The sequence below is a fragment of the Paralichthys olivaceus genome, chromosome 15, assembly GCF_024713975.1.
Source record: "Paralichthys olivaceus isolate ysfri-2021 chromosome 15, ASM2471397v2, whole genome shotgun sequence".
Taxonomy (NCBI): domain Eukaryota; kingdom Metazoa; phylum Chordata; class Actinopteri; order Pleuronectiformes; family Paralichthyidae; genus Paralichthys; species Paralichthys olivaceus.
This window is the reverse complement of record NC_091107.1, coordinates 2,741,484-2,753,973: the sequence shown is the minus strand read 5'-3', so window position 1 is coordinate 2,753,973 and position 12,490 is coordinate 2,741,484. Positions and strand designations below refer to the sequence as shown.

Genomic DNA, 12,490 nt, shown 5'->3' with positions numbered 1-12,490 from the left:
TAACTGATATAAAATAAGTTTTTGTTCCGTTGTTTCGTCTGAGCTGGTTTTGGTGTCTCATTGTAATTTGAGGAGCGCTCCATTCGTCCACCCTCACCTGGTGTCCGTCCGACAGAGGTGCGTCAGCCGGGTCTTTCTGGCTCCGGTCGGCTCCAGCATGTAGAGGCAGCAGTGAACATGAGCTCTGATCCCCTCCAGCAGCACCTCAGGGTGCTCAGTGGACACAGAGGACAGGTACAGAGGCCCGGAGGACGGGTCTGCCTGCCACGTCCTGAAGAGGAAGACAAAGACGATGATGTTACCAAGAGACACGACTTGTAGAGCTCAGCTGGGGGGAGGGGGAGGGGGGGGGGTTATTACCTGAGCAGCAGATGCTCCTGTGGCGGCCGTGACACCAGGTCCTGTCCCTGCAGGACGTAGCGGTAGACTTCAGTGTCTTTGGACAACGTCTGGACGACGGTGGACTGACGCAGCTTTCCCTCCCACAGCTCCCGCTCCCTCAGCAGGCGGTGGAGCAGCTCCTTCTGAGGAGCGTCCACCTCCACGGAGCCTCGCCACATCCACAGCGGGCAGCCGTCGTCCACCTGAGGATGAAATACAATCGTAGATAAAACTACAGCGTCACGACAACACTGACTCCACTCAGACGTCTCCCCCCCTCTTTACCTTCTTGAAGGAGAGCTCCACCTGCTCCGGAGCTGTGTGGCTCTCCCAGCCTCGGCTCCTCTCCCTGGCCTCCCTCAGGAGGTGCTGGGTGATCTGCTGCAGCTGGTTCCTTCTCTCCTCCTCACCTCCACTCTGACCGGCCGGGCCCCCTCCCTCCTCCTGGACGTCCTCTGCGGCAGCACTTTGACACCGACTGGGCCAGAACTCTGGAAACTGCAGAGAGTAAAGTCGTGTGTTCAGTCTCTGGAGGAATCAGGGATTCAAACCATTTCTTCTGGTGCAGCAGGTTGTTGGTGTTTGAACCTGGAAGAGTCTCCGGGCCTCGGTGATCATGTCGGCCAGGGCCTGGGTGGCGGCCAGGTTCTCGCTCAGGTCTCGTTGATCGGGGAGACCGAGGCTGCACTTCCTGTGATTCGACCTGCGGCAACAACAAACAACTGATCGGACAACAGACAGAAAAACAAGTGTCGGGTGTTTTTGAAGTAGTTTACGAGTAACGGAGGAAGTGTTTGAAGTAGTTTATGTTCTGTGTCGTATTTACTGCGGATGACAGACTGAGGTTGTTTTAGTAGAAAACTGTCACATTCACAGGAAGTGGTTTTATTTGATTTAAAGTTTTGTCGAAAAGTTGAAAGAAACAAGATGGAGGACGACATGTGAGAGAGAGAATGTCCTCTGGGGTCTCCGCTCACCTGGCTGCGGTGGCGTCCCTCTTCATGGCGTTCAGGTGGAAAAGCGACGGCGCCAGGCAGACGGCGATGTTGGTCGGTGTCATCTGATTCTCGTCCACGCTCGCCACCACGTCCCGCAGGAAGAAGAGCAGCGTCATCAGCGCCTCCCTGTTCTCGTCAGGAAGCAGCAACATGGCCGCCTGAGCCGCGAGCAGCTGCTGATCTTTGGGGAAATCTGCAGGAAGAGTTTATTCGACTTTAAGGTCAAATAAAAACTTCAGTGAGGTTGTGAATTGAAAGTTGACTTTGAAGCTCACATTGGTAAATGTGGAGGAAGGACTCGCACAGTTTGCTGCTGAAGATCGGTTCAGGCAGGTCTCGGAAATACTGCTTCACCATGTCGGCCACGTCGAAGGCAGACTGACCATCGTAGGAAACGCCGTCAGGGTTCGACTCCACCAGCTCACGGAGGAACTGGATACGAGACTTCACCCCCGACTTCCGGAAAAGACCCACCTTAAAAAAATCAGTTTCACAATCAGGGGAAGTTTTTGTTTATGTGAGTTTTAAAAATCTACAACTTCCTCTTCCTCCATCGACCTGTGACCTTCGTTACCTGGTCCAGACATTTGCTCCTCAGGTGGACCAGCGCTCTGAGGATGCTGGGAGGAAGCGTCTCTCCAGTCTGCTGGACGCTGAGGAGCAGAGGAGCTCCGAACACCCGCCGACCTTTCACCTCCACCGCCTTGGTCTTCCTCTGCGGTTTAGGAACAGTCCTGCAGGGGGCGACAGAGGCGTTAGGACCCAGGATATTAAGTTCTGGAAATAATGAATCCTCACAAATGACTTTGCAAACATTTAAGTTGAGTAATAAAAAAAAAAACACTTGGCAGCTGTTGGCTCTGTTTTCTTTTGAACGAAGCCAAATCAAGATGTTTCTGGATCAGGTTTGATTACATAAATCCCAGAAGATCTCCCACACGTGCGGAACGTTCAAATCAGCTCCGCAGGAAGAACACAGAGAAAGTTTGGACGTGGAACAAAGAGATTGAAGAAGTGATATCAGAACCTTTAAAGTTCTGTTGGATTCAGGTTCTGACTTTCTTTAGGAAAAAGACAACTGCAGTTTGCTTCCTGTTTCAGACATGTTTTATCTAAATATTTAAATTAAACTCATTCTGTGCAACAGACGTCAACTCTTCTCTAATTATCTGCGTTCAGTTTCCTCTCGATGAGATTTACTTAAACTCTGGATTAAAAAATGAGAAAGTGTCAGTGGATCAGTTTCAACCTGCTGCTGCTGTTTCCTCTGGATCTCTGAAAATCAAACACACTTTCAGTTTGATCTCATCAAAACTATCAAACTCGTTTTCTACCAAAGCATAAAACAAGCAGCGAGTTTCCTCAGAGCAAAACTAATGATTCAGCTAATATAAAGTTCTGTAAAAAGATTGAGACATTTTATTGTTTGGCTCGATGGTGCAGGAGGATTTATTCTGAAACCACGAATCTGTGAAAATATTTATATAAAACCAGCTGCAGACAAAGAATTGTGTGTGAATCTTTATATTTCTTGTGGATTCTGAATATTTTTATGATTTTAATTTATCTAATTTATCTTTTTATTTGTGTTTTATTTGTCTGATAATTTTCAGGATACTCTTGTGAAAATAATATAATGCTTTTATGATACACAAAGTTTTTTGCGAGTGATGAATAATGAATTAATTAAAAGATGTACCCCCCCCCGCCCTCGCCCTCCCCCCGCCCTCTGTCGTTTCCTTGAAGCCAAGAAAACGGTGGTTTTCACCGAGGCTGTTTCTCTTCACGCCTCAGTTTAACGTTGACCTCTGCTCAACCCTCACATTTACTCGTCTGAACATTCTAGTCTCGTCTCACCAGTTCCAGCCCTGTTTGCTGGACGGGGAGTATTTATCCATCAGAGCGGTGAGTTTGAGCAGCGAGTGTTTCTGCAGTTGGAGGAACTGGGAGACGGACTGGTTCTCCACCCCCGGGCTGGAGGTCAGCGAGGGCATCAGACTCTGCTCGCTGGACCAGTGCAGCCGGCGACTCACTCTGCTGAACGCAAACACACAAACACACAAACACACACATGTAAGTGTTTGCTTTTTGCTATTTAGCAGCTCGTGTTTGAAAGAAGCTGCCGGACGATCTAAACCTGGAACCTGAAAACTTTGAATTTCTTTGTTCCACCTCACTCACCTGCTCCTCGGCTGTGGGGATCTCGTCACTGGTTCTTCTCCGTTCACCTGAACCTTCTCACATCTCTGCTCACCTTCCTCCTCCTCCTCCTCCTCTGGATGCTTCACCTCCAGGTGGATGTGGCTCGGGGAGGACGGGCAGGGGGAGGCGGCTGACAAGGAGTGGACAGGTGATTCCTGGGTGTGAGAAGAGGAGGATGACGAAGACGAGGAGGAGGCGGAGGACGAGGAGGAGGAAGAAGAAGAGGAGCCTCTCTGAAAGTCGTCCTCAGATAGATTGTCCGACCACGAGGAGACGAGTTGTTGGAGGTTGTTGATTCGCTCTAAAACGCTGTCCAGAGCCGAGAAGACGTCTTCACCTGCCAACAGACGACTCACCTGAGAAAAGAGGACATAGAAGGAGACGATGATGATGATGTCACGTCCGTGTTTCTTTCCTCATGTGAAAGAGTTAAAAAGCTCAAAGTCTAATTTTCATTAGTTGAACAGAATAAAACTGGAGCTGAAGACGACCGATGTTTAGCAGTCGTTGTTTATCTTGATCGCCTCTTCTGTCGTCTTCGGAACAAATCGTTCAACGTCATCTTCGGAGCAAAGAGAATTTAAGAACAGGACGTATTCGCCCTTGAAGCCACTCAACCGACGAGCAGACGACCTTCAGCAGAGGTCGACAGGAAAACACTTAGAAGATGAATTTCAGATTTCCTGTAATTTAATATGAAACATCTCAAACACGTCTCGATCGATTATGACGAAGAAACCAGGTTTGAGATTTTACAGTTGAACCATAAACCTTTTATAAATAACTCAATAAAAAGAAAACAGATGTATAGAACCTGAATACGTATTTTCCTTGAATGTTTGGTCTGTAGAATAAATAGTTTATATATGAACGTGTCTTTATCGGCCAACTGATCGTTCAGGTTCTGATCGTGGAGAATTAATTTAGTGAAACATTAGAAAATAAAACTTTTCACTCTATAATATTAAATAAGAAATAAATCTATTTGTATAATAAAAATAAAATTAGAAATACTGACAGCTCTCACCTCTGACTCACTGGTACTTCCTCCTCCAGCAGAGAGCTGCTGCTCATCGGGCACGTTGTCGTAGACGCTCAGCCGGTGATCCAACATGGCGAGCGGGCGGGGGGCCCCAACGGCAGATGAGGGGCCCCGGGTGCCGGCGGCCAGTGACGATGTGCCGTGACGGCAGCTGTTTCGCGGCCGGTAACCGTGGAAGCTGCCGGTCCTCCAGTTGACAGAGGTATTGTCGATGATGGGGCAGGAGGAGGCGTGCTTGTGTGCGAGGGAGGTGGGGAAGGTCCCGGGTTTGTGTCCGTCAGGGATGTGGAAGATCAGACTGTCATGGCCGCCGTTGTTGTTCAGCTGGTTCCTGTAGCTCTGACAAAGGAAGGAAACGTTTGACTTCAAAATATCTGCAGTAAAAGTGATGTTTGAAATATTCAGCCAGGATCACGTGGAGCTGTGGTTTAATTAAAGCTCCTCAGCTGCAGTGACATTTAAAAAAATGACCTGTTAAAGTCTGAAACTCTCCTTTTCTTCAGTTTGAGCTTTTAGAAAATCTTGTTTTCAGATTTGTTCTTCTGATCGTCACTGTGTGTTTACGATGAAACTTAGAGCCTGATGTTTCTTCTCTGTTTCTTTCCTCTGGTTTGTTTTTAAGGTTTTTTATGAAAAAGTCAGTCGTCCAGAATCTTTGTGACGTCACCGATATTTAACATTTGATCCACATTTGCCCAATTTTCCAACGTTTTACTAAACCTGACGTAAAATATTAGTTTTTATTCACAAAATCAAACCTGTTGGACCTTTTTGAACTTCTTGACCTGTTGGACCTGTTGGACCTTCTGTACTGACCTCTGTTTTCATGTGGTTCTGGTTGTTCCGGGTTGGTCCGACGCCGCTGTTGGAGCGTTTGCAGTTACTCCTGACCCGGGTGACGGGGCTGGGGGTGCTGACGGTGCTGCTGCTCTCTGATTGGCTGCTGCTGCTGCTGCTGGTGTGAGGAGACGAGGACGACGCCCGGCTGTCGGGTCGGTTCTGCAGCCTGAGACAAAGAAGGAAAAGTAAAGTTAGAGAAGGACCGAACATCGTTCAAGGTTTTTTTTAAAGGTCCCATCCTCACCTGGTGTAGTGCAGCCCCTCCCCCCTCTTCTCGTCTGGGATTGGTCTGCTGATAACGAGCCGAGTCCGACCTCCACTGTCGCTTCCTCTAGCGTCACCAGCAGAGGGCAGCAGGGTGGTGGTCCCGCCCCTCTGCCTCAGTTTCTCCATCTTCCTCAGCAGACTGGTGCTCGTCTTCCTCGGCGGTTTGTCCGGGAGGCCGCCATCCGTCTCCAGACTGACGCTGGACGATCCTCCGCTCTCCACGGGGGAGGGGGGTCCACTGAAAGATATGTCCAGGGACGGGGTCTTGTTCGTGGACGAGCAGCGGGAGGAGCTCCTGCTGGTCTCCTGGTCGTCCGTGGCAGCAGATGTGGTTGTCATGGTAACGGGTCCTCTTCGACTCTTGTCGTGGGCGTCGCTGTCGGCGCTGCTGGAGCTGAGGATGGAGCAGACGTCGTGGCGGTCGCTGACGTCACTCAGGGACAAATCTCGGTGTCGGGTCGGGCTGTCAGTCAAGCAAACGATGTCCACAGAGGAGTCGAGGCGTCGCCATCGCCGCGTCCGCCTGTCGTACGTCCAGTTTGGGCTGATGGCGCAAAAATCTTTCTCGTCACAGTCGTCTCCCTGAAAGTAGAGAAGAGACGAGAGCTAAAGAAATCTGCAAACCACGACAAACACAAACGTCTGAGATGTTCGCAAACACAAAGAAGAATTTACACAAACATGACGAGTTGTGAACGTTTGGAATTTAAAATGTTTTTAAATATTCAATAATTAAATTCTTCAAAATCAGTTTTTATTTTAGTGCATAAAAAACCCCATAAAACCATCAGTAAAGTTAATTCATCATAAAAAGAAAGTAAAATCTCCGTAAACAATCGATTTATTATACATTTATTTTAGCTCTAGCTGCCCTGAGGCATTATGGGAAATGTAAAGTTTTTGACACGTGACCTTTAACTTTGCATCAATAATAAAACTCGTTATTTGCTTTGGATTAGTTAGAATTTTGCATAACAAAATTAACAATAATCCAAATAATTATTTTATTATTTAACAAAATATTAAATTTAATAATTTCATTAAAAACATAAAAAAGTCTTGAGATAAAACAGAAAGATGCAAAATGTCATGAATGAAACTAATGATTTCATTATATTGGATTCGCTTTAAATGCTTTATTTTAGTATTAATAAATAATATATACAATATTAATATTATCTCGTCATTTTGTGTTTCTTGAATCGCAGCGATATGAAACTAATTATTAGATAAAATATAATCTCATTTATATTTTAACGACGTAAATCTCAAAGCTTTCATGTGTCTGAAAGATAATTCCTCTGTTAATTTCAGCTTTAAATTTCATTTTTCTTTTTCTCTCTCGTTCACTCTCTCCATCGTGGATGAGGATGATATCAGAGAAAGAAAATCAGCTGAAACCCCCCCCCCCGCTCACCCTGCGTTTTGATCTCCGCGGCTCCAGCTTCATCTCCACGCATTTGTTTAAAGTGCTTAATCTCCTGAAAGAGGAAGAAGAGGAGGTGACTGTCACATGATGACGGAGAACAAGAGTGAAACTCACAGTTCATACATTATTTATTATCAGACTCTTCATCGTTGAGGATTTAAAGCAACAACGCTAACGTGCAAATCAAGAGTTCTGTTAAAAATGTGATGCAGGATCAACTGAAACTTTTACAACGTTTCCAGGTGAAAACTTTTTTCCGCATTTTTTAACATTTACACGTAAGATGATCATGATGAGAACCTCAACCACCAGGGGGAGCTAGAACAGGATTTTCAGTCTGTCACAGTAAAGATGGTCGAAACGAGGGCTCCCAAAAGTGAAGCCAAACGCTCTTGATCACCCCCTGGTGGCTGGACGCAGCAAACGTACTAAACTTCGATTAGGTGACAGTTTCGTTAAATATCTCGCCACCGTTGATTTCAACATTTGATTTTACAGTTTGTGTTTTCTGCTCCGTGATGTTTTGAGCTGTTCACAAACGATCTGTCCACATGTCTTGGAAGTGGAGTTCGTTACCTGCAGAGCGAGTCCAGAGCGTCCTGATCCAGGAAGCGGTGATCACGCTTCGCACACTCCACGTCGACGGGGACCCTGCAGTCTGACACACAAACAAGACAAATGACACAATAAGACGCAGCCTGACGTTGTTTGGATTGAATCTGCATCATGTTGGCGTCGGCAGGTTTACATTAACGTTGTATTTACCTTTGAATAATTGCACATACTGAGGAAAGCCGGCTGCTCGCAGCCAATCACAGGCCTCCTTGGCTTCAATCTCTGCAAACAGCGAGAAGGAAAACAGCGTTAGATTCAAACGCAATCATTTCATGCTCCGCCCGCTTTAAGAGGGCAAATATTTGCACCTAATCAGTCGTCTGTTTATGAAGTTAAATTACATTTGCATTCGAGCACAGGAAAAAAACAGTGAGGAATAAAAACCAGAGGCACAAACAGGTTATTAATTATCTGAGCCTCTTGGAGGAGGCCATTTTAATTAGTGCTAATTGGCTGAGAGTGAGGGAGAAGAGATGTTTCCCTCCCCTTCATCTGCTCTGCATTCCTTCGCTCTCTGAGGTTGTTGCTGTGGAAACTAGTGACGCCGACAGACACGGATTCATTTTAAATGTTCAGATCCGAGCTGATGGAGACAAACAACACGTCCTGCAGGAAATAAACTCAGATTTATTCTGTCCAGAGAAAAATCAGGTCGTCTGCAAACTTTGTATATATAAGTTTATATTACATTTGTTCTTTCTACAACTTAAAACTACCTAGAACATAAAATGGTCTCCAACATTAAACCAATCTGAGCAGTGAGAGAAATGTTTCACTGGGGTTTTATAGGAGCAGAAGCATCTTTAGTGAGAACATTGTGAATTCAAAGTGTCCTTTAATGTCGAGAGTGAATTATTCTCAATGTCGAAACAAGACACAAAACTTCTGAACCCACTCGTTAGAGATGAATCAGATCTGAAGTCTGAAACTCAGATTGTCTCCAGAGCTGAGCTGAGAAAACACTTCACGTTGATTCATGTTATTTTCACTCGGAGCGTCTCGGCTCAGATCTTTAATATGCAGCGAGATCGGCGGAGATGCAGTTTGTGGCTTCAAAGATTTCTGCATGATGATGATGAGACATTTTATTTGTCTGCGTCTATGCTGCAGCTTTAAGATGCAAACAACCGCTCACAGCTTTTTATTCCTACTTTCTTTTTTGTTTGACTCCTCTGGTTTGAACTCTTTTTAAAAAGCACAGCTGTAATCAGTTTTTATCCACAGCTGCCCTGAAGTGATGCAGCTCTGCTCACAGACCCCCCAGATAATTCTTTTAATAATAATGCTTCTGTTTCCCTGCGGAGTTCACGACATTAACCTCAAACATTTTCAACAGAAGCCTCTTCTCCGAGCTCGGAGCCGCAGGATATTAAACTTATTTAAAGTGGAAAACTGGTTTAAGTGACGACAGCTTTTTAACTCCGACCCTCAAGGTTGCAGAACGGGAGGTTTGTGATGTCAGTGGTGGAAAAGCGTCGCTGGCCTTGACTCGGAGAGATCCACGTATCCCCGGATTTACAGAACCTCTCCCGGACAAGTGCGGCCGGCGCTCGGAAAGCACACTTGATCCCTTTTCTGTCTCAAATGTCACATCTGCAACGTGACGCCCGGAACACAGGCTCAGCATTCTGATGTTTAACCAGCTGGTTATTTGAAGGCTCAGGATATTCACACTTGATGATATTTCACTGTTCAAATCTTTTTCTTTATTTCTTTCCCCTCTGTCAGTTTGAAGTTTGTTATATTCTCTGAATCTCAGTGTTTATGTATCTGGTTCATCTGCCTCGTGTCACGCTGCCCCCCCCCCCCGAGGCATCAGAGGAAACATCATACGTTTCCAGCCATCAAGACGATTTGAGGCAAACTTCTGAAAGGTCAGGAAAAATAAATGTGAGTTAGTTTCGCTTATTTTCGGCCGATTGAAGATGGTGGCTGCAAAAACACAAACCAACAGACGTTGGATTATGAAAACAAGAAACGACCTGAGAGAGACAGAGAGAAGGTTCAACGTTTCAGGGAGGACAAATATTCCAAATTTACTCAGCTCTACTGGGAAGTGTTAGTCGGGCGCAATCTGCAACTTCACCACTAGTTATCACTAATTCCCAAACACTGAATCTACGAACATTAACGAGGACCCATCATGCAATGACATTTGAGACTGTCGATATTATAAACTATGATCACAGCTACGGGACTAATGGAATGCAGAACAGAGCTAACGTTAGCTAGCACGTTACCTAAACAATAATCCTACTCATCTTCAATTTATGATTATAACGGGGGATTAAATCTAAATCTATATATAACCTATAATAAACCTCCAGTCTGCTGATGATGTAACCTCGTGGCCTATGACAGTGACAGTAACTAAGCTGGAGGACGTTGGACTTTGGACACTTGTCAGAAACAACAATGAACCCGACACTCGAGCTGAATGTTTGCTCGCTCACTTCCACCTCCACATTCAGGGGCTCTGCGTTTACGTAACTGATGGTATCGACTCGGCTCCGCGGTTCGAGCACGACCGCAGCGGCCTCTTCCCTTTTCCAGACGTCTTTGTCGCTGAGGAAGTTGTGATTGGGCCCCTCTGGGCGCTGATAAGAGATTTGGATGCGTGATTGTGCTGCTCCACCCTGATGTCGGCAGGAAGCCTGGACAGAGCCTGAGACTAACTGGGGATTGTGAGGTTACGTGCTCGCTCAAGCATTGTGTGTTTGTGTTTGTGTGTTTGTGTTTGTCTGGATTCCAAAGATCTGAGCTGGAGAATTACTGCTCGTCTGGAATTAGGATCCTTTAGCGATTAAAGATTCTTTAGGACAATCACGTGAAATTACTTCAAAATAAATGTCTCATAGATTTAATGTCCCTGTTGACATCAAGAATTCAAGCCTCATTCCTACAATTTCCAATATTTAACTTATATCTGAAGTCTTTCACGCCACGTTCACGCCTCACTAAACTCCTGTGTCGCTGATGGGGGATAAAGTGCAGCCTCGGCTCTGCTCGATGCTCTCGAGCGTCTCGCAGGACGCCAGAGGTGTGGTTGAAGATCAGAGGGATGTGAGCTGTCAGATCACAGGGCGATGTTTCCCTCCTCCTGTTCCACTGTTTCTCTGAATGTCCTCCTCCGTCAGTCCAGTCAGAGGAGAGTTAAGACGTCAGCGGTCAGGGAGGGCCAGAGGGATGAACAGCTGATGTGAAGCTGAGTGTGTGGGGGGGAGTTAAATAAATTCCCCTCCGTCTACGAGAGCTCAGAGATGGATCCTACAAGAGAAATTAAAGTCCTGACAGTGACGTGTCATCCCTCATCACCCGTCTTCACAATCACCTGAGAAACGCCACAAATTAAGTTTTATCACTACTGTGCATTTCAAGATTGTACAACCATTACGAGCTGTCAGGGTTGTTTAAGAGGTTTCTGATGATATCCCGTCATAACGTATGGAAATCTTCTACATTAATAATCTCACTGAATAAACTCGTACAAATAATAAATGAAAACTCAGATAATCTCTCGCTTCTCCTTTAAAATTAATCGAAACCAATAATTCATCGTCCAACAGAAGCCGGGGCACGAGACCGTGTTCAGGCAAATTCAGGTGTGACCTTTAATGAACCTCCACCCTTTATTAGTCACTCAAGAGGAAAAGTAATTACATTAAGAAACAGAACAAGTGCAGAGGAAAAAAAAAACAAAACATTACCCTCCTGACAGCTCGACTCGTAACCACGACAACAAACCGCAGATACAGCCACAGAATAATATGAAGTGAAAACAGGATCGACACGAAGAGAAAGAACGAAAAAGTTCATGATAATTATAACATAATAGACAATTGCTGCTATTTCTTCTGCAAAGACAAACACAGACTTTCTCCAGACCCAAGTCAAACAGAGACTAAAATGGCAGCCGCAGTATTTCAGGCCCAACAGCATCTGAAATTCAGTCAATCACACAAACTCATAAATATCATTGAGATCTGTGAGTTTTCTCTGAGAAACCAGTTCTTTCTTGCAATGTTAGAGAAAGAGATTACACAAAGTCCTGGATCTGATCCCCTTTGGACAGATTTGTGCCAAAAGTTCTGTCTTGGTTCATGTCCCACGGTTCCACAAAGTTTCGTGGAAATCTGTTGTGTAGTTTTTGTGTAATCCTTCTGAAACAAACAGACCAGAATGAAAACCTCCTTCGTGGAGGAAATATAAATAATCCAAAAAGTCCAGTTTGAGCTCATACATGGTGAAATGACTGAAATTAAAAGGTGAAATGACTCATGACCTAACTGGACCCTGACAGACGAGCGAGCAGCAGGATTCTGTCATCGGTCACTCGCAGGTCACATGTCTCCGATCAGCAGCGATGGAAACAAAACATCCGTCTGAACGTGTTAATTCAGTAAAACAGGTGAGAGACGCTCGAGTTTCCTGTTTATCACATCGAACATGGTTCACAAGAGGAACACGCACACACACACACACACACACACACACTCATCAGCTCTCTTACTGTGGAGCCGAGTGCAGCGGCAGTAGAAACAGATATGACACAGCCCAGATACTGAATGTGCTGCCGGGCAGAAAACCAGCTGTCACCAGGCCAAGTCAAACTAAATCACACCGAGAGAAGTTTCTTTATTTTACTTTCATCTACTTGTCTGTTGAGTTCCGTCTCCAAAATGAACTTTTCAGATCACCTGCCAACGGATACTGAGA

The 12,490-nt window shown here is 45.5% G+C and overlaps 1 protein-coding gene across 4 annotated transcripts in view; it reads right to left on the bottom strand.

Moving 5' to 3' along the window:
• The window catches only part of LOC109647737 (rho GTPase-activating protein 7), a 49,887-nt gene that overhangs the window by 3,860 nt on the left and 33,537 nt on the right, over nt 1-12,490 (bottom strand). For 2 of the 4 annotated variants that reach the window (XM_069510185.1, XM_069510187.1), the window contains exons 2-16: nt 7,925-7,996; nt 7,736-7,817; nt 7,148-7,211; nt 5,708-6,312; nt 5,440-5,629; nt 4,609-4,962; nt 3,561-3,937; nt 3,237-3,416; nt 1,954-2,113; nt 1,655-1,853; nt 1,359-1,572; nt 970-1,084; nt 667-879; nt 361-584; nt 98-271 (exon numbers count right to left, since the gene is read on the bottom strand). In XM_069510185.1, the coding sequence (XP_069366286.1) occupies nt 98-271; nt 361-584; nt 667-879; nt 970-1,084; nt 1,359-1,572; nt 1,655-1,853; nt 1,954-2,113; nt 3,237-3,416; nt 3,561-3,937; nt 4,609-4,962; nt 5,440-5,629; nt 5,708-6,312; nt 7,148-7,211; nt 7,736-7,817; nt 7,925-7,996 (3,223 nt within the window). The remainder of the gene's footprint in view (nt 1-97; nt 272-360; nt 585-666; nt 880-969; nt 1,085-1,358; nt 1,573-1,654; nt 1,854-1,953; nt 2,114-3,236; nt 3,417-3,560; nt 3,938-4,608; nt 4,963-5,439; nt 5,630-5,707; nt 6,313-7,147; nt 7,212-7,735; nt 7,818-7,924; nt 7,997-12,490) is intronic. The other 2 variants (XM_069510186.1, XM_069510188.1) reach the window with 1 other exon arrangement.